The sequence below is a fragment of the Erinaceus europaeus genome, chromosome 10, assembly GCF_950295315.1.
Source record: "Erinaceus europaeus chromosome 10, mEriEur2.1, whole genome shotgun sequence".
Classification (NCBI taxonomy): Eukaryota; Metazoa; Chordata; class Mammalia; order Eulipotyphla; family Erinaceidae; genus Erinaceus; species Erinaceus europaeus.
This window is the reverse complement of record NC_080171.1, coordinates 103,362,802-103,383,848: the sequence shown is the minus strand read 5'-3', so window position 1 is coordinate 103,383,848 and position 21,047 is coordinate 103,362,802. Positions and strand designations below refer to the sequence as shown.

General features: G+C 41.8%; 1 protein-coding gene across 2 annotated transcripts in view; it reads right to left on the bottom strand.

Moving 5' to 3' along the window:
* ABL1 (ABL proto-oncogene 1, non-receptor tyrosine kinase) overlaps positions 1 to 21,047 on the bottom strand; it is a 166,530-nt gene that overhangs the window by 26,384 nt on the left and 119,099 nt on the right. For both annotated transcript variants that reach the window (XM_007530304.3, XM_007530305.3), the window contains exons 2-4: positions 14,247 to 14,420; positions 13,428 to 13,723; positions 1,935 to 2,207 (exon numbers count right to left, since the gene is read on the bottom strand). In XM_007530304.3, the coding sequence (XP_007530366.1) occupies positions 1,935 to 2,207; positions 13,428 to 13,723; positions 14,247 to 14,420 (743 nt within the window). The remainder of the gene's footprint in view (positions 1 to 1,934; positions 2,208 to 13,427; positions 13,724 to 14,246; positions 14,421 to 21,047) is intronic.

Here is a 21,047-nt window from a genome sequence, read left to right as displayed (position 1 = left end):
GGCATCCTAATGATTTCAAAGACTTCGACAGAGAGAACAACTGATTGAGAAACTACAAAACCCTAGTCATTAGATGAGAGGATGAAAGCCACAGCTAACAAGAAAGAAGGGAGAATATGTCGGTGAGTTTGTAAGATGTCTTAGTGTGCTACTGTAATTATCTAACGGAGGCATTTTCACAAGTCTGTCTCCACAAGTCTGGGTGATACAGACAATTACAACCTAGAACCACCCAGTTCACTTTCCTGTCAAATCTCCCTCCTTCCCCACCCCCCAAAAAAATTCATAGGAAAAAAAATCAATGTCTTGGGTCCAGGTAGTGGCGCACTTGGTTGGGTGCACATGTTACAGTGTGCAAGGACCCAGGTTCGAGCCCCTGGTCCCCACCTGCGGGGGGAAAGCTTCACAAGTGGTGATGCTGCAGGTGTCTCTCTCCCTATCTCCCCCTTCCCTCTCAGTTTCTGGCTGCCTCTTCCAATAAATAAATATAATTTTTTAAAAATCAATGTCTTGGGAGTCGGGCTGTAGCGCAGCGGGTTAAGCGCAGGTGGCGCAAAGCACAAGGACTGGCATAAGGATCCCGGTTCGAACCCCGGCTCCCCACCTGCAGGGGAGTCGCTTCACAGGTGGTGAAGCAGGTCTGCAGGTGTCTGTCTTTCTCTCCCCCTCTGTGTCTTCCCCTCCTCTCTCCATTTCTCTCTGTCCTATCCAACAACGACAACAACAATAATAACTACAACAATAAAACAACAAGGGCAACAAAAGGGAATAAATAAATAATAAAAAAAAATTTTTAATTTATTTAAAAAATTCAGTGTCTTTTATTTTAAATCTTTAAAATATATTTTATTTATTATTGGACAGAGACAGAAAAATTGAGACAGGAGGGGGAGAGAGAGACTTAGAGACACCAGCCTGCTTCACCACTTATGAAGTTTTCCCCTTGCAGGTGGGGACAAAGGCTAGAATCTGCATCTTTGCACACTGTAATGTGTGCATTTAGCCAGGTGCACCACCACCTGGCACCCTCCTGCCCCGTTTTTTTGTTTGGTTGTTTTTTATCAGAGCACTGTTCGGCTCTGGCTTTTGGTGGTACGGGGGGATTGAACCTGGGACTCAGAGCCTTAGCCATGAGTCTCTTTGCATAACCATTATTCTATCTACCCCTGCTCAAATGATTGTCTTCATTTAAAACAGCTTTTTTCTCTTCTCTTAATCCCCAACAGGAAGTGATCCAGATGCCATACGAATAGAACAGAAACCCACAGCTAAAAGAATCTTGCCATATAACTAAAAAAATGTCGGGGCCGGGTGGTGGCACACCTGGTTGAGCACACGTTATAGTGTGCAAGGACCCGGGTTCAAGGCCCTGGTCCCCACCTGCAGGGGGGAAAGCTTCACAAGGAGTGAAGCAGTGCTGCAGGTGTCTCTCTGTCTCCTCCACCTTCCCCTTCCTCTCAATTTCTGGCTGTCTCTATCAAATAAATAAAGATTTTTTTAAAACTAAAAGAAAAAAAAGAATTAAAAAAATATCTCCGTCTAATATCTTTTACATAGTGACTTCTCAGATCTCACAATAAGTGGAAACACACTCAGATTAAGAGAGTGATTCAGTGGCAGCGAATTAGCGCAGCTGTTACAGCACAGAACTTCCATGCTGGCAGTCCCCAGTTTGATCCCTAGTGCCACACGTACTAGGGTAGTGGTGCTCTGGTTTCTCTAATGATTTAAATACTGAATCTTAAAAAATAAAATAAAATAAAATAAACCCTTATCAAAGATCACAGACAACACAAGACTTGAATTAACCCATGGGACCACCTTCTGGACATTCCTATTATTACTGCCTAGCAGCAAAGAGCCACCTCTGACTGAGCCACTGTAAGCAGCAGCGGCTCTAGAAGGACAAGCAGAACGGGCAGTCCCAGGCCTACCTTCAGGGTCTTTACAGCCACTGTCAAGCTGTACTTCTTCCACACTCCTTCATACACCTCCCCATACTGGCCCCCTCCCAGCTTGTGCTTCATGGTGATGTCCGTGCGTTCCATCTCCCACTTGTCATAGTTGGGGGACACGCCATAGACAGTGGGTTTGTTGCGCTTGGGGGCTGGATAATGGAGAGTGGTGATGAGTCCGTCAGCCACAGTTGAATGATGATGAACCAACTCAGCCAAAGTGTTGAAGCGACTCTCTGAGGAGACGTAGAGCTGTGGAGAAGAAGAGACAGCAAACGTTCAACCCAGGGAGCAGATGCAAGCTCACCTCCAACACAGAAGCTCTGTGAAACTTTCCTTTAAGGCAGAGCAAAACCCTAGATAGGCAGCTCTCTACAGAAGATAAGGCGTTTAAAGAGCACATAGTGTTTCTCTACCTATCATTTACTTGCCAAAGCAGAAAACATCAAAACTGCCTCAGGGTCTTTGTATCTGTTCCTACCTAATCTTCACATACTCACAAAGTCTCTCTTACTATTTGGAGTCCAGTTTAAATGTCCCTGACCAGTCAATCTAAACTCGTCACCCACCACAGGTCTTCTTCTAGCTTGTACTTATCTGCACTGTAGTTACTGGCTGACAATTTCCTGTTTACATGCTCAAGTGACTGCTGTGTCTTCACTAGAATATTAGCTTCATGAGAGCAGAACCCTAAGCTCCCACTATTTGACAGTAGAGACTTCTGGTTTTGGTATGATTTGATAGATTATTTTTTAGGATCTGGAAATGCCACTGTCATAAGTTTATATATATAAAAACCTAGCATTCCCAGACCCAAATAATTTACTAAATTAAACCAAACAGGAATATTCCACTTCTGAATAACAGGAGAAACCTGTATCTGGTTTTAATCCTGGTTTCCCAAGGTCAAGAACAGAAATGAACACATAAAAGGCATTCAGTAAGTATTTGCTGATTCAATTACTGAAGATTAGAACTTAAGTGTCTGCTGATTGGAAAAGAAAATAATCTTGTTTGTGATTATAATTATTACCTAAAATCTTTAATTATCTAATAGCTATATCATTAATTAGATCTTAAACAGTAACCAGACATGAAAATCACTAAATAAGGCACCAATATCCTTCGAATACCTACTTGTTTAATTTGGGTAAGTAGGAAGCATCAGAGATCAAACTTGCAGATCCTAGCAGTATACCTGCAGCAATGCCCCCACCAGTGGTCTACGGAATAGAGTGGGGCTGCTTTAGGTCTTTCCACAGGCAAGTAGGCAGATTGAATTTCAGACACCATTGCCTGCATGTCTACCTAAGATCTATAGTGTGTAGAACCTGTGCAGGGAAGGGACCCCTGTATCTCACCCACTTTGGAATCGACGATATAACTCAGATAAAGGAAGAAGGTACAGGCAACAGAAAGCAACAGTGCAGAAGGTGACAGTTACTCTTCTTTCTTCTTCTCCTTCTTCTCTCACCCCCACTCCCTTTCTTTCTGTTTCAGTGCTGCAGTGAGGGAATGCTCCTTTACCCAAAACAATTCCACATTGAAATTCCTATAGGTTACCTGGGCTCCAGACACATAACTGAACTGACTGGCTCACTAAGGGTAGCTGACAATCACAGAAGGGATACTTAGGGTCACCTCCAGGTGCTTGTTGGTGAGATTTATTCAAATGGCAACAATGTGGGGAGGAGGTATGAGTACAGACTTGGAGCAGGTGGGAGAAAAAGAAATAGGACTAGAAATTATAGTTTTAATATCTTACTATCTAAGAAAAGGGACAAAAAAAAAAAAGCCTAAAACATGGCAGGGCCAAGGCACTGGTTGCTGGTTACAGCAGGCTCTATTACTTTGTAATATTAGATAATGAAATTCTTGAAAATAAGAAAATAACAAACTATAAGCTGATCCCATCTGTAGCCCTCAAGACAATAAAGATAATTCACTAATAAAAAAAAGATTATTTTTGTCTGGGGAGATGGAAAGTGAATTGTTAAAAATAACACAAGCCGGGGGTCGGGCAGTGGCGCAGTGGGTTAAGCGCATGTGGCGCAAAGCGCAGGGACCGGCGTAAGGATCCCGGTTCGAGCCCCCGGCTCCCCACCTGCAGGGGAGTCACTTCACAGGCGGTGAAGCAGGTCTGCAGGTGTCTGTCTTTCTCTCCCCTTCTCTGTCTTCCCCTCCTCTCTCCATTTCTCTCTGTCCTATCCAACAACAAATTGCGTCAACAAGGGCAATAATAATAACCACAACGAAGCTACAACAAGGGCAACAAAAGGGGGAAAAAAATGGCCTCCAGGAGCGGTGGATTCAGGGTGCAGGCACCGAGCCCAGCAATAACCCTGGAGGAGGAAAAAAATAAATAAATAAAAAATAACGCAAGCCAATGATAAATTTTGGCTTAGAGGATTATAATTCAGGAACTCCTGGCAATAATCTTACTAAGATAAAGTTCTAAGAAAATGCAAGGATTGTCCAGAAAGATTCTACAGCTCTTGGAAACTTGTTCCTTTGTGGCAAAGTCTTTGAATGAGAAGGGCCACCAGGAGGCCCCCACTTTTACCCTTTAGAGAACTGAGGAAAGACCTCTAAGTGAACCACTCCAGGGAGATGTTAGGTGTCATGCTCAGGCCCCTGAATGCACACGTAAGACTATGTATGTGGTGGTGGTGGGGTGCTAAGTGTGGGAGGGGGACAGAAGTTAGCATCAGTGAACCTGCCTGTAGCTTAACACTTGCACACTGATGTACATTTGTCAGTGTTAGTCGCAGACACAAGTGAATTCACAAAGAAGACCAAGAGGGATGTGAAGATAGTGTCCAGTCACTGCCCCTCTTTGGAAATGTCAGTTGTCAAAAAACTTCACTACAGGCTGTAAATACACTGAACCTTCTTCCCTTGGGCCAGCTCAGCTGATGATGTTTCTCTACATAGGAGTGTAGAAAAGAGAGTAAAGTCATTCTAAGGAGGCACTTTCTGGAATCAGAACATTGTCCCACTATGGAAATCACCAACACTGTCCGGGGCACATTTTGCACTGGCTTCCTGGGGCAGGTCACCTTGGAGCAAGGCTGTCTGCTTACTTCTCTCATCACGCTGAAAACAGTTCTCCCCAGCCCCGAAGATCAAGTTCCATCAATACACAGCATGCCAATGGCTTCCCCCTAAGTATCACTTTATGTAGAATTTACTCTCAGTCTCATTTGATTCCTCACAGGTTCCTCTGCTACAGACTCCAGAGTTAGGGGAGGTTTCACCAAATGAGCAAAACTTCATCCTTTTCAATAATTAAATCTACAGACTCTATGATTCAGTTCATCATTCAAAATAAAATTTACATACTGACACCTATTAAATATTAAAACTATTCTCCCTTACTCCGAAATGCACTGCAATCCTCTTCTAAGTCAAGTCTAGTGGCCTCCTTCTGATCAGTTCTAGTTTTTGAGCAGCATTTTGCTAGTGAAATGGATAATCTTCATCAGGAATTTATAACATATACAGAGAAGAAAGTGAAATCGGTCTTATGAATGAATGGCATGTCATTATGCTACTATGCTCCTGGTTACATAAACACTCTGGTACTTGGCCAAGGCTATGTCTCTCCCCAATCATGCAGGAATCCATGAGACAGTTCTTGTCAAAGAAACTCACCTGAAGGACTTTCCTCCTGACAGCTAGACCCAAGGGGCTTATCAGGGACTGCCTCAGATCCCAAAAATCCTACCTCAGATGTACTATTTACAGGTGGTTTGGCCAGGAAGTGATACTCCCTGGACAGTTTCTCCTACCAGAAGAGGAAGGCAGTCCTTAATAATTAATCAGTCCTTGAGAAAGCTCCTAGTCTCCTTGGCAAAGGAAGGGACAGGTACATTTTAGCAGACTGCACCAGAAATGCCTGTACCTGCTGAGTCACCATCAGCATGGGTAAAAATTTAAGTTAGGGGGTCGGGTGGTAGCGCAGCGGGTTAAGCACACGTGGCACAAAGCGCAAGGACCGGTGTAAGGATCCCAGGTTTGAGCCACCGGCTCCCCACCTGCAGGAGAGTCTCTTCACAGAAGGGGAAGCAGGTCTGCAGGTGTCTCTCTTTCTCTAACCCTGTCTTCCCCTCTTCTCTCGATTTCTCTCTGTCCTATCCAACAGCGAACAACATCAACAACAACAATAATAACCACAACAAGGCTACAACAACAAGGGCAACAAAAGGGGAAAAAAAGGCCTCCAGGAGCAGTGGATTCATGGTGTAGGCATTGAGCCCCAGCAATAACCCTGGAGGCAAAAAAAAATTAGGTTGTACAGTTCATCTGTCTAGCCACCTCTGCTACAGCTTACATCCAAATTCTACTCATATCAACCTAAATCTGTCACTTCAGCAGACTGGGAAAATAAAATTCAACTGGCTGGCCATCTCTCTGAAGAAACGGGAAGACTCTTCCAAGGACTGTATGGAATTGTGGAACTGGACAATGTTATTCCACTAAAGCACTATGTGCGCTTAATAGGCTGTGCCATTGCCTGGCCTTCCATTCAAGTCAAGGTCTAAGTAAATAACTACTAAAACTGAAAATCATTTAGTCTCTAATTCTGCTTGTTAGTAGAGTGCTACACATTTGGAGAAAGCACCAGAAGAATAATCAAATCCCATGGCAACTGAAAATTGTCAAGACTGTCAGGACTTAGAGGAATTAGCAATTACTTTGACTAATGCTGGACCTTTTAAGAGTCCAGCTTGAAAATGACCCCTCAGGAACACAGAAGGAAGTAAACCAAGGTCAAGAGGATGGACACAGGTGAAAATGCCTTGGGGGCCTTAGAGGAGAAGCTTCTAAACTCAGTTGTTTTCTAAATATTGGTTAATTTGAAAATAAAAACTAAGCTTTTCAACCCGTCTGCCCCTTCTATGAACCTTAAAATGTCTTGTAAGACATCTAAAAAGGACTGCATCAAAGCTTTGCTATGTGACTAGATATTTATTTATTGCCACAAGGGTTAGCACTGGGGCTCGGTCCCTGCACCATGAAGCCACAGCTCCTGGCAGCTATTTTTCTTTTCTTTTCTTTTCTTCCCTTTCTTTCATTCATTCATTCATTTTTTTTTTACTTGACAGAAAAGACAAAACTTAAAGGGGAGAGAGAAACAAAGGGAGAGAGAAAGAAAAACACCTGTAAACCTGCTTCACTGTTCATGAAGCTTCCTCCCTGCAGGGTTCTTTGCAATGGTGATATGTGTGCTCAACCAAGTGTGTCTCATACTATAACATCTCGCCATTCTGATGCGGTTCCACTCATTCCAGGAATATGATCCACCCAACCAACCCCGATTAGTATGGACCTCGCAGAGTGGCCTCTGCAGATAGTTTGTCTGAGGATGCTGTTGGGTTGAGAAGTCACAAGGTGGTTGGGCAGCTGAAGTGCAAGTCTTTGTCAGGAGGGACAGAGAGAGGAGGGCAAGATGCTTCTTAGGACATGTTGATGAGTTGCCCAGCAATGGATACTGTCCCCTTAATGAGTTTCTTGTGCTCTACCTGGAATGAAAGGAATCCAGCTGGCAAATCCGACCTTTTAAACTTCCTCATGGGATGATCTCCGATTCCTCACATCAGTTACCTCATGCACAGACATTGCTCTCTCACTCTGAGCAGTTTTAGACCAAGCCCCAGATAATGAGTTGTTCAGTGAGACCATGCTTACCTGCATCTATTTCACAGATGTTGATTAAACTACTCTAGGGAAAAGAAACCATTACCCTGTTCAGTACAAGCCTCAAGTGATTATCATGGTGAGCAAGGTTTGCCTTGGATAAATGGGACAGATGGGGAACAAACTGTCAGTTCCAGGAAATCACCTCCCTTGTGGGCAATGCATTCTGGTGGTCTAATTCACTAAAAGGTACCCTAGTGGTCTGAAGACAAGGTTTCAAAGAGCCTGTCACTCTGGAATACACCCCACAGAATAGCAGGGTCTTGCTCCATATGTGGGAAAAGAACAAGGACCTAAGAAAGCAAGCTGATAGGCCAATCTCTAGTCACACACCAACAAGAGACCTTATGGTCCATAGTACAAACCACAACTGCAATATACTGATGACAGGAAATATGAGGTATGAGCAATAAAGACCTTAGTCAAAGACTCTGAAACATAAATAGCATAATGTAAGTGCTTAACCAGGTGTGCCACCGCCTGGTCCCCATAAATAGCATAATGGTTATGCAAAGAGATTCTTAAACTTGAGGCTCCAAATCCCAGGTTCAGTCCCCCACACCATAAGCCAGAGTTGAGCAGTGCTCTGTTTAAAAAAAAAGGAAGGGGAGGGGGTCAGTCGGTAGCACAGCGGGTTAAGCACACGTGGTACAGAGCACAAGGACCAGCAGAAGGATCCCAGTTCAAGCCCCCAGCTCCCCACCTGCAGGGGAATCACTTCACAGGCGGTGAAGCAGGTGTGCAGGTTTCTATCTTTCTCTCCCCCTCTCTATCTTCCCCTCCTCTCTCCATTTCTCTCTGTCCTATCCAACAACGAATGACATCAACAACAACAATAACCACAACAAGGCTACAACAAGGGCAACAAAAAGGGAAAAAACAAAAAACTTTGAGACATGCAAAAAAAAAAAAAAAAAAGAACATATAAAAACAAATCTATGTGTACATGGTACAGATGAATCTTTAAAGACAGTCATGTTAGGGAGTCAGGTGGTAGCACAGCGGGTTAAGCACAAGAGGCACAAAGTGCAAGGACCGGCATAAAGACCCTGGTTCGAGACCCCAGCTCCCCACCTGCAGAGGAGTTACTTCACAGGCGGTGAAGCAGGTCTGCAGGGGTCTTTCTCTTCCTGCTCTCTGTCTTCCCCTCCCCTCTACATTTCTCTCTGTCCTATCCAACAACAACGACATCAATAATAACTACAACAATGAAACAACAAGGACAACAAAAGGAATAAAAAAAACTACAACAACAATAACAAGAACAACAAAAGGGAAAATAAATATGAAAAATAAGAAAAAAAGATAGTCATGTTAGTGCTAGAAAGATCAAGAAAAAGAGATGAGTCCTAACAGATATTAAAATATATTACAGGGCCTGGAAGATAGTCTAGCTTATTAGAGAACAGAACTTGTATGTCTAAGGTTGGAGGCCTGAGTTTAATCCCCAGCACTGTCATAAACCAGAGTTGAGCAGTGCTTTGGTCTCTTTCTCTACCATTAAAATAAAATAACTGGGAGTCGAGTGGTAGTGCAGTGGGTTAAGTGCAGGTGGCACAAAGCGCAAGGACCAGCTTAAGGATTCCGGTTCCAGCCCCCGGCTCCCCACCTGCAGGGAAGTCGCTTCAAAGGCCGTGAAGCAGGCCTGCAGGTGTCTATCTTTCTCTTCCCCTCTCTGTCTTCCCCTCTTCTCTCCATTTCTCTCTGTCCTGTCCAACAACAACGACATCAACAACAACAACAATAAAACAGCAAGGGCAACAAAAGGGAATAAACAAAAGGGAATACATAAATAAAATAACTACACACACACACATATTAAAAAGTTGTAACAATTGTGGCCTGTGAGATGGTGCCAGTGGATAAAGGGTTGAATTCTCAAGCATAAGTTTGCAAGTTCAATCCCCTGCATCACATGTGCTAGAGTGATAGTCTGGCTCTCTTTCTCCTCTCCCTCATTAATGAATAAATATTTTAAAAAATATTTATTTATTTATTCCTTTTTGTTGCCCTTGTTGTTTTATTACTGTAGTTACTACTGTTGTTATTGATGTCGTTGTTGGATAGGACAGAGAGAAATCGAGAGAGGAGGGGAAGACAGAGAGGGGGAGAGAAAGACAGACACCTGCAGGCTGCTTCACCGCCTGTGAAGTGACTCCCCTGCAGGTGGGGAGCTGGGGGCTCGAACTAGGATGCTTACGCCAGTCCTTGCGCTTTGTACCACGTGCGCTTAACCCGCTGTGCTACTGCCCGACTCCCAGTAAGTAATTTTTTAAAGTTGAAACACAAGTCTGGTATTGGCGTGTGAACAGACCAGTGAAAGAGGACCTAGAATAAATCAGTCCATGTGTGTTACCCAGGTTCAAGACTGGCCCCCAGTGGATTGAAGGAAGTTTCAATGCTATGGTCTCTTTCACTCTCTCTCTAAATATATACAGAAGTAGATAAACAATAAATAATCTAGCAAAAAGGGAGCTATTTCTTATGCCTGAGGGAGTGACCATCCTTAGTTCCATTCCTGTTTTTAAACATCTGGACTCCCTGCTATAACAACAGTTGCTACCAATAGTTAGGATTAAGTTTCTTAGACCCTGCTGACTACTAAGAAAAACCTTTTCTAAAAACAACAACAATAAAGCATGCACAGTATATTCTCAAACTACAGATCATGGCATGCTAATGGATCTATGAAGTGTAGTGGATGGTGATTAGAATTTAAAAAAAAAAAACAGAAAAGACTGGAATGCAAAAGTAAAGGAAACCCTTTGTTTCCAGTGTTGAGTATGGGGTAGTGATACAAAATGTTTAAAAAAAAATCAGTGGGCTGAGACTTAAAAGAAAGAGAGAGGGAAGGAGGGAGGGAGGGAGGAACATAGAAAGAGTTGAAAATTACCACATAGCAGTATTACTTATAATATCAAAGGACTGGAAACAACCCAAAAGTTGGCCTGCAGGGGACTGCTTAAATAAATGATGGTCCATCCATGCTATGCAGTCATTAATAAAAAAAGAGGCAGCTATAAATGTGCTGCCACAGAACAATTTCCAAATACATTACTAGGTGGGTAAAAGCGAGATGCAGACCCATATAGTGTAGGTATCATTTGTGCTTTTTAAAAAATATAAACATATACCAGATAACTCTAGAAGAAACTGGTGATAGTGGTTGCCTCTGGGCAGGGAACTGAACTGGGAGAAAGAATTACTTTTCACTGTAGTGTATTTTGTTCTTTTTGTTGTTGTTTTTAACCATATGCATGAATTACACATTATCTAGAAATGCATATGCCGCCTGGATCTGGATAACCCACCTACCTAAATCCTTAATAACAGGCTGGTGTGGTATGCCATACAGTGGATTCCACACTGGAATTTTAGCAATTAACGTGATCTAGAGTAAGACATCTTATCCCTCTAAGCCTCTGTTTCTTTAATGCAAAAATGCAGATTTCAGCAACATCTGTCCAGATGATTTGAGAAGATGATTTAAAAATGCCCAAGTCAACAGTAGAAACTTGGTTTAAGTCTCAATTTCTTACCCTCCCTCATGGATTCCTGTGCTCTATTTATATGAAGCTCATAGAACATATAAATCAACTCCTTTATACAACTACAATTTGGATTTGAAATATGAGTATTATGTGATTTCACTTTTTGTTTAAAAAACTATGATTACTGGGGGCTGGGCAGTTGGTGGCGCACCAGATTAAACGCACAAAGTAAGAAGCACAAGGAACCGTGTAAGGATCCTGATTTAAGCCCCAAGCTAGCGAAGCAGGTCTGCAGGTGTCTCTCTGTTGCTCTCTCTCTCTCCTCAATTTCTCTTTGTCTTATACAAAAAATAGATAGATAGATAGATAGATAGATAGACAGACAGACAGACAGACAGACAGAAAAAATGGTTGCCTGAGCAGTGGATTCGTAGTGCAGGCACCAAGCCCCAGTGATAACACTGGAGGCAAAAAAAAAGGGGGGGGGAACTGTGATTACTATGTACATACACTCATCTGTGATTTTTATTCATAGCAAAAGGGCTATGTCCCACACTTAGTAGGGGGAGGTACTGCTACAACAGTCTTTCACTTGAAAGCATAGAATCCTAAGTTTGATTCCTAGTATTGCATATGCCAGTGATACTCTGGTTTTCCTTTTTTTCTCCTCCTTACCTCATGTTAATAAGTAGATAAGTCTAAACAAACAAACAAACAAACAAACAAAAGATCCTGCTCATCTAGGGAAGCTGGAACAAGGCTATAACTCCCATTTGGGAAAAAAAAAAAACCTGGAGCTGGGTAGTAGCTTAGCTGTTGGAGTGCACATGCTACTATGCTCACACCCTTGGTCCCCACCGGCAGTGGCAAAGCTTCACAAGCAGTGAAGCAGACCTGCAGGTGTCTTTTTGTCTCCCTCCCTCCCCTCTCAGTTTCTTTCTGCCATATTAAAAGGAAGAAAGAAAGAAAGAAAGAAAGAAAGAAAGAAAGAAAGAAAGAAAGAAAGAAAGAAAGAAGAAAAGAAAGAAAGAATGGAAGGTCTGTTGTCTGAATCTTCTTTCTTGCCACAGGGGCCTCACGCCTGTGCAGTCCCACTGCTCCAGGTAGACTTTTTTCCCCTTTCATTTTCAGTTGGAGACAGACAGAAAGAGACAAAGGGGGCCGGACAGTAGCACAATGGATTAAGCACACATGGTGAGAAGTACAAGGACCGGCAAAAGGATCCCAGTTCGAGCCCCCAGCTCCCCACCTGCAGGGGGGTCCCTTCGTGGGTGGCTAAGCAGATGTGCAGGTGTCTTTCTCTCCCCCTCTGCCTTCCTCTCCCCTCCTCTCTCCATTTCTCTCTGTCCTATGCAACAACAACAATGGCAACAACAACAAAGGCAACAAAATGGGAAAAATAGCCTCTAGGAGCAGTGGATTCCTAGCGCAGGCACTGAGCCCCAGTGGTAACCCTGGATGCAAAAAAAAAAGAGAGAGAGAGAGAGAGAGAGAGAGAGAGGGACAAGGAGAGACATCATAGCATCACTCTGCTGTTCACAGTGCTTCACTGTGGTACCCTGCGTGGTGTTCCCATGCAGTTTGAGCCAAAGCCCAAGTTCTCCTACATGGCAAAGTGTGTGCTACTGGGTGAGCTATCTCTCAGCCCTTTGACTTAATTCTTATCACTGAGAACTGTTATTATCATAAGAGAATTTTTTTTAAGGAAGAGTCTTAATGTAAGAGGTATATCTAAAATCCAATGGATATTCCACCTTTCTTAAGAAACAGCTAAGAGGGCTAGAGAGACAGCTCAGTGAGTTGGGGTGTGCTGTCTAGAGTCAAGCCCAGGTACTTTATGGCAGATGCCATGCTCCTGAAGAAAGTTTTGGTGTTGTGGTCTCTCTAAATGTATAAGTGGTGAAACTGCATGTTTCTGCTAATAATAAAGCCTTAGCATGGTAGTTAGAAAACTAGACTGGGTCCATGGACTTGGGACTAGCCTGTGATTGATCTTCAACAGAGAATTTTTAGTAAGGCTAATGAAATGATGCCTGCTGTTTACTTGAAAGTCTCTTCAAACACCTTTGTTAAGCTTTATAGCAATTACTTATGAATCCAGCAGCAGGACCTCTGGGTTCTCCTAGCCAAGCATTAACACCCCACCCCACCCCACCCCACCCCACCCCACCCCACCCCACCCCACCCCACCCCACCCCACCACACACACACACACACACACACACACACACACACACACACACACACACACACACACACTTCCTTGACTGGGCTCCCTTACCTTGCCATCAGAAGCAGTATTGATCCTATAGTGGTACACCCTCCCTTCATATCTCAGCGAAATGGACCTCTGGCCAGGACTGCTCTCACTCTCCCGTACCAAGAAGCTGCCATTAATTCCACTGCTCAGCAGGTACTCAGCAGCATTGCGAGACACAGGTCCGTGATACCAGGAATGTTTCTCCAGACTGTTGACTGGTGTGATGTAGTTACTTGGGACCCACCCTTGGCCATTTTTGGTTTGGGCTTCGCACCATTCCCCATTGTGATTGTAGCCTAAGACCCGGAGCTTTTCACCTTAGAAGAAAAGAACCAAATCAGACTTAACAGCTTTAAAGGCAAGTTTTGTCCACTTGCACTTATTCTTATATGACTTCTAAAAACCTCTAAATTCCTACTTAATACGAAGCTCACATAATATATGCAATTGTATCAGCATAGAAGGAAATGTTTATATAAGCTCTCTGTACTGAATTATAAATGTGTAGCCTTAGTTTTCGATAAGTCTGTTATGTTCACTCAAGTGCTCTATCCCCAATAATAATACACTTTTTAGGGAAAAAAATTTAAGAAAAGTATATTTGGCACATAGCTCTTTCAGTATAACAGAAGGAAAGTTCTGCTATTGCACAAACTTTCACTTAAGGAAAAGTGGCTCTCTTATCCGAAAGTTTTTCTTTTAGATGTCTCTACACCCCAAACGTTAAAGTTGTTCTTTTAACCAGTAAAGGGGTGGTCACGGTCAAGCCACAATTGCCCTTCCTTTCTCTCTCTCTCTCTCTCTCTTGCAACCACCACTAGCTGCTCACAGGCCTTTTACCTTTAGTTATGCTTAGAGTGTTATCCCCGCTGGCCACAAAATCATACAGTGCAACAAAAAGATTGGGGTCATTTTCACTGGGACCAGCAAGAAGGTTTTCCTTGGAGTTCCAACGAGCTGCTTCACTCAGACCTTGGGGCTCAAAGTCAGATGCTACTGGCCTCTGAAGAGCTTCTGGAAGACAAAGAGGGAAGAGAGAAAGAATGGGGGAAGATCAGTTTTATCTCAGGAGCCAAAAAGGTCTGTGTTCCCAGTATTCTATATACATTTTTTTAAATTTTGTAACATCAGTATACATTATATTTTAATATAAAAGCTATATAAAAAAAAACCTCTTCTTACTTTTCCAAATCCTGTGAAAAGCCATGATGCATTTTCATTCCAAGGCATAATTACTATTCCTAAACAGATCGTGTTTTTAAAATTTATTAATTCAAAATCAATATAAGTATACTGGAAACATGTAGTTTATTATGTCTTTGGCATTGCTCATGTTAGAATATGAAGCAAAAGTTTTGGCTTAAAAATACTGCAAAGTATGTCAAGTAGTACAAAGGGACTTATAATCAAAGACAAGCATGTTCTATCCTACCCTCTCTATAACTAGAGGCAGTATTTTTTTTCTTTCTCCATTTCCTTTCTTTTCTTCTCTTTTCTTTTCTTTTCTTTTCTTCCTGGTGATCACTTTCATCTCTTGAAAGAAGCCACTAGATCTCCTTCTCCCCCTTTTCTCCCAGACCTCTTATATCATCATCCTCTACTGGTTACCTTTCTGTTTTCTGTAACAAACTTACACCTTTATTTCTTGTTCTCCCAGCTAGAATCAGTACTTCTCAATTATTTACTCCATAAAATACCGGGGTTGAGGGATTGGGGGGGTGTCAGGCGGTAGAGCACCAGGTTAAGCACACATAGTATAAAGTCCAAGGACCCCAGTTCAAGCCCCTGGCTCCCCACCTGCAGAGAGGGGGTCACTTCACAAGTGGTAAAGCAGGTCTACAGGTGTCTTTCTCTCTCCCTATCTCCCCTTCCTCTCTCAATTCTCTCTGTCCTATCCCCAAAAAACGGAGGGGGGGCAGCAGAGCAGTGGATTCACAGTGCAGGCACTGACCCCCAGTGATAACCCTGGAGGAAAAAAATTAATACCATAATAATAATATTGGGGTTGGGATATAAAGTGGGCCTTACCATGCATAAGGCCCTGGGTCAAGGTCCTAGCACCACACAGGAGCACTATGGATGGCACCAAAGTGAGCTCCATGGATGCTGCGGTAACTCTGCAGTGTGTTTCTTCCTCTCTTCCCCACCCCAAATGAAAAAGAAAAAAAGGGGGGGGGGCTCAGGAGGCCGTTCACCGGCATCTCAAATGTCCTGAGGCTCTGAGTTTATTCCCCAGTACCATGTAAAAACATTAAACAAAAGAATTCTGAGAAAAGGATAAGAATATTAATATCGTTTCTCCTATGGTCACTCTCAAATATGACTTTCCTTATATTTTTCCCTTTTTAATGAAAGTGTGTGTGTGTGTGCGCGTGCCTGTGCAGCGTGCGTAGGTGCACATGTATACAGAAAACCAGGGCCAGGTGCATGCACAATGTTTCTGCTCTAGACTGCTTTTTTCACTCAGGTAGACAAGCAGCTAGAGATAGACAGAGGGGACTAGCACCAGAGCTCCACCTACTGCCATAGCATCTCCTGTGTGCTGCCAGGTGATGTGGCAGCAATGCAGACACCCTACCCAGTGAGTTATCTCTCTGGCCCTTGTAACAACAGTTTCTTCATGTTCTGTCTGTTGGCAAACTGAAAATCAATCAACATCTCTTATATTAAGAATGTGAGATACTTATTCACAACTATTTGTGAGTAATATTCAAATAGTTCATTATTTTCCCTGAAAATAATTATTTTTTGTTATCCCCTATGAACTATGCTCAAACTTTCTAGGATTTCTTTGATAGAGACATATACATGAGGAAGGAGAAAAAAAAAAAAAAAGACATAAGAAAAAGTTTCTTCCAAAACTGAAAATCTACTCCAAATAGAATTTAACAGTTACGGAATAATACGGCATGAATTTTAAATAAGTACACATTTAAGGAAAATAATAATAAGAAACTTAAAAGGGAGAAAAGAAAGATAATCTGAAAGTAATGGGAAAATCTACCATATACTTAAGGAAAACACAAATGGTAACAAAATGGTCTTGATTTTTTTCTCCAGATGTGTTTGGGGATAAACTCAAGGATGGGTCTGGTTCAGCAGTTTACTTTTACTAACATAGTGATACATTCGGCCCAGTTCTCTAAGTATTTACAATGGCTCTAAAAGTATGTTAAGAGCCACTGTGATCAGGGATTGATCAATTAAGCTATAAAAGTTGGTTAAAGCAGACTTATTTTATTATTAAAATACACAAGCATGGATGATGGCACAGTAGATAAAGCATTGAATTGCACCAGTATGATGTCCTGGATTTGATCACTGATATCATATATGCTAGAGTGATATTTTGCCTGGTTCTCTTTCTCCCTCTCTTATTAAAATAAATAAATAAATAAAATTTCAAAGAAATACACAATCCAAGACTATTCTTTTAGGGACTGTTTTTAAGTTTGTTAAAATATATGATCCCTCATTCCACTGTATGTGTGCTAGTCTTATTGGAGGATCAAGGACTATCTTTGTGACTATAGGTATGAATTAAGAATCTGACATTAGGCTGGGGAGATAACATAGTAGTTCTCATGCCTGAGGCATCAAAGTTCTCAGATTCAATCCCCAGCACCTTAACCCAGAGTTGAGCAGTGCTCTGGTAAAAAAAAACAAACAAAACAAAGACAAAACAAGTTTGATATTACCTTCTTCTGTAAATTCTATCAAAAATAAAGTATCTCACTTCCTGCTTCAATTTAATGCTAATTTAAATTGTTTGTGAATTCATGGTTGTGCTCTATCTTCCACGCCCCCCCCCCAGTGAATTCACAATTTAAATTTGGAAAACATTAACCCTCCCTAGTAATCAAAGAAATGCACATTCTTCATCAAATTAGCAGGCGCATTTTCTTGAAGCTAAAAGTCAATGTAGGATTTCAATGAAATAGGCACTCTTACACAATGTCAGTAGTTAGTATAAAGTTGTTGTGACTTTTTAGGACAACCTGAAACATACACTGGGTGTTTAAAATTCTCCAGGGGCTGGAAGATAACTTAACTGGTAGGGTTCATATCTTAGCCATACCTGAGGTCCTGAATTCAAGTCCTAGCACCACTTGGGGCTCTCAATCCTAAGGTACCAAGTTCAATTCCCTACATCATTACAGGTGTCAGAGTAATGCTCTGGTTTGTTCTCTCTCTTCTGCTATCATATTAGTAAATAAAATATTTTCTATATTCTGGCATAATCCTCACAATGGGTGCAGTTCACTCTCATCATTGGGAAACAGTTAAAAATTAGAAAAACTTAAAAATAGAAGTCAGATGACACTTTCACAACTGATAATCTAATATGAAAATGTACATCAGGGAAGGAGGGAATCTCCTCCTGCTGTTCTGAAAAGAAGTATTTGTGTGTTCCTTTCCCTCTAGGGTCTCAAACTTAAGGCCTTGAGCAAACAACTTTGGCAGATGAGGCTCACACAGGAAATTAAACCAAAGTCATGAATACAAAAATGCTTTTCTTCTCAATGCCATTTGACCTCTTCTATCAAATATTCTGCAGCATCTGGATTTGATCAAAGTTACATAATCAGGGGAAGTGGCCTGGAAAACACCTGGAATAGGCAGAATGCAGACTGTCACTCAGGGGTGACTACTGCTTTCAAGTACGGGTTAAAGAGGGGCTGTCCCTACCATGGAGACAGATGCTGGGAATTTCAAGTGAGGGGGTGAAGTTTTTGTCAGGAAGGAAAAGACCTACTACTACTTTTTGATTCAAATGGATGTCAGGAAATCCAAGGCATTCTCTCAGTTTTTCTCTCTAGTTCTTGCTTCATTCCACAAATTAATGGCCAAAGCCCAAAGGGAAGTATTGCTCATGCATGCCTGTGGATCAAGACACTGAAGTGTAGCCACAGTGCAACACCAAAACCTTCCAGTCAATTCCCAGTCCAGGCTGATGTCAAAAGTGACTCACAATGTGTAATGCCAAGTCCCTTGCTTCACTGCTTGTCAATCCTAAAAATGATCACGGCAACTACGAAGAGAGATTATCGCGCAAGGCCTAAATTGCAGAATATATCAGTACTTAAATCTTGGCATAATACATGAACTTTTTTTGTCCTGGGCTCTCTCTCAGGAAGTTAGAGCCTTTAAAGAATCCCAAAGGCTTCATTCAAAAAAGATGTCAAAATAGCTCCCTCTTTTTGTTGTGCCAATGGCCCTTTTGGCTATTGTTAAGTCTTAGAAAAGATACTTCAGCATCTGCTATTATTCTTGCTTTTTTTGGTAAGCATTTTCTGCAACATTCTTTGAGTACTACTTTAAATATATATTAAGATTTTTGTCTTCCAAAGTGTCTCTCTGGCTGAACGCACATGCTACAGTGAACAAGGACCTAGGTTCCAGCCTCCAGTCCCCATCTGCAGGGGGGAAGCTTCGTGGGTGGTGACACAGTGCTGTGGGTGTCTCTGTCTTTCTTCCTCTCTATAACCCCCTTCCCTCTCAATTTCTGGCTATCTCTATCAAATAAAGATAATTAAAAAAAAATTAAGTGTTTCTCATCTCAATTATAATTCTTTAACTTTTCATCATGCTGTTAGTGAAAAGGTTTCTACAACAAAACTCAGGCAGTCATAAATTACATGACTGTAAGCCAAGAATGATATACAAAAAAATGCCTTCATTCCTTTGTAGCTATAGCTTTCAAATATGAGAATATTAAACTGTTTGAAAAATCAGTAAGAACAATGCCCCTATAGTCACTGCCTTTAATTTTTTTTTTATTTGTTTGTTTATTTTTATGGTGAACTTGCTCAGACAGTATTCTAAGAAAATGGTCTAGGTCTTTAAAAATACAATGTGCAGATCACTTTATACAAAAATAAGTCTTAAGATTGTGAGTCACTTATGAAAAATGCTTACAAAAGATTCTCTGATATGGCATATCTGGCCTAGACTTTCAGAGGCTGCTGCTACTGACCCTGCCACCAGCAAAAAGGAAAAGTGAAATAGTCCTGGGCCATTTCACAGTCCTGAGGGGACATGAGCCTTCACCTACAGAAAAAAAATTCCTGGGAAGCTCCCCACTTCCTGTTGACATTTGTGTCCAAGGTCAGATCCCTCTGGAGAGTGGAATTAACAGCAGTCATGAGCTGCTGGCCCACATCTGGCTCTCCCAGAGAGGAAAGAGAGCAGGGCGGGTCAATCCTGACCAGAGTCCCCTTTACTTTTGCTCACATTTGATTATTTAGACCCTTGTTGCTTTATTCGTATTTCCTTTGTGGGCCTGTCACTGTTACCCTCCACTTCTAGGAATCTCTGTAATTTAAAAATCTATAAAACAGGTCCTTCAAAAGGAGGGAAAAGGCTTCGTGTTTTATTTCATGCTCTGTTCCAACTGATGAGATCATGCTCAGACTATTCTCAAGTCAGTTTATAATAGTCTCCTACAACATTTTATAATATGAGCTTAGAGGAAAAGTATTATTTCCTACAACTTGAATTTGAAGGAAGTCATTTTATCAACATTCCACATGTCCATTTATTTAGTAATTATATCCTTACCTGAAATAATTAAAATTATTTTTAAAACAAGTCCAGAGTGAGGAAGATATCCTGGCACATTAGAGTACAGGTTTTGCATGTCTGAGGGTCCAGGTTCAACCCTTGAGAGTCCCATATGTTAGAGCTGAGAAGTACTTTGGACCTCTCCCTTTCTCATAAAATAAATAAATCTTTGGGTCGGTGGGGGGGGGGGGTAGACAGCATAATGGTTATGCAAAGAGACTCTCATGCCCGAGGTTCCAAGTCCCAGGTTCAATCCTCCCCACACCACCATGAACCAGAGCTGAGCAGTGCTCTGGTTTAAAATAAATAAATAAATAAATAAATAAATAAATAATATATTTAAAATATACTACTTTTAAAAACCAGGTTTAACTATATAAAGGCTTGACATTACTGTCACACTTTTAAAGTGTATGGTTTCCTATAATAAGATACTAAGAAAGGGGTCAGTGAAATACCTTATTTGGGGGAGTCCAGCGGTAGTAGGGCAGCGGGTTAAGCGTACGTGGACCTGCGTAAGGATCCGGGTTCGAGCACCGGCTACCCATCTACAGGGGAGTCCCTTAATAGGCGGTGAAGCAGGTCTGTACGTGTCTTTCTCTCCCCCTGTCTTCCCCTCCTCTCTCCATTTCTTTCTGTCCTATCTAACAACGACAACATCAATAACAACAATAATAACTACAATAACAATAAAAAGACAACAAAGGCAACTAAACGGAAAATAAATAAATAATTAAAAAATAAAAAATAAAAAGGAGTCAGTCAGTAGCACAGCGGGTTAAGTGCATATGGCACCAAGGGCAAGGACTAGAGTAAGGATCCCAGTTGGAGCTCCCGGCTCCCCACCTGCAGGGGAGTCCCTTCACAGGCAGTGAAGCAGGTCTGCAGGTGTCTATCTTTCTCTCTCTCCCCTTCTCTGTCTTCCCCTCCTCTCTCCATTTCTCTGTCCTATCTAACAACAACAACAATAATAACTACAACAACAACAACAAAATCAAGGGCAACAAAAGGGAAAATAAATAAATATAAATTTTTTTAAAAAAAGAAAGAAAAAATACCTTATTTGGATAGTGTGTT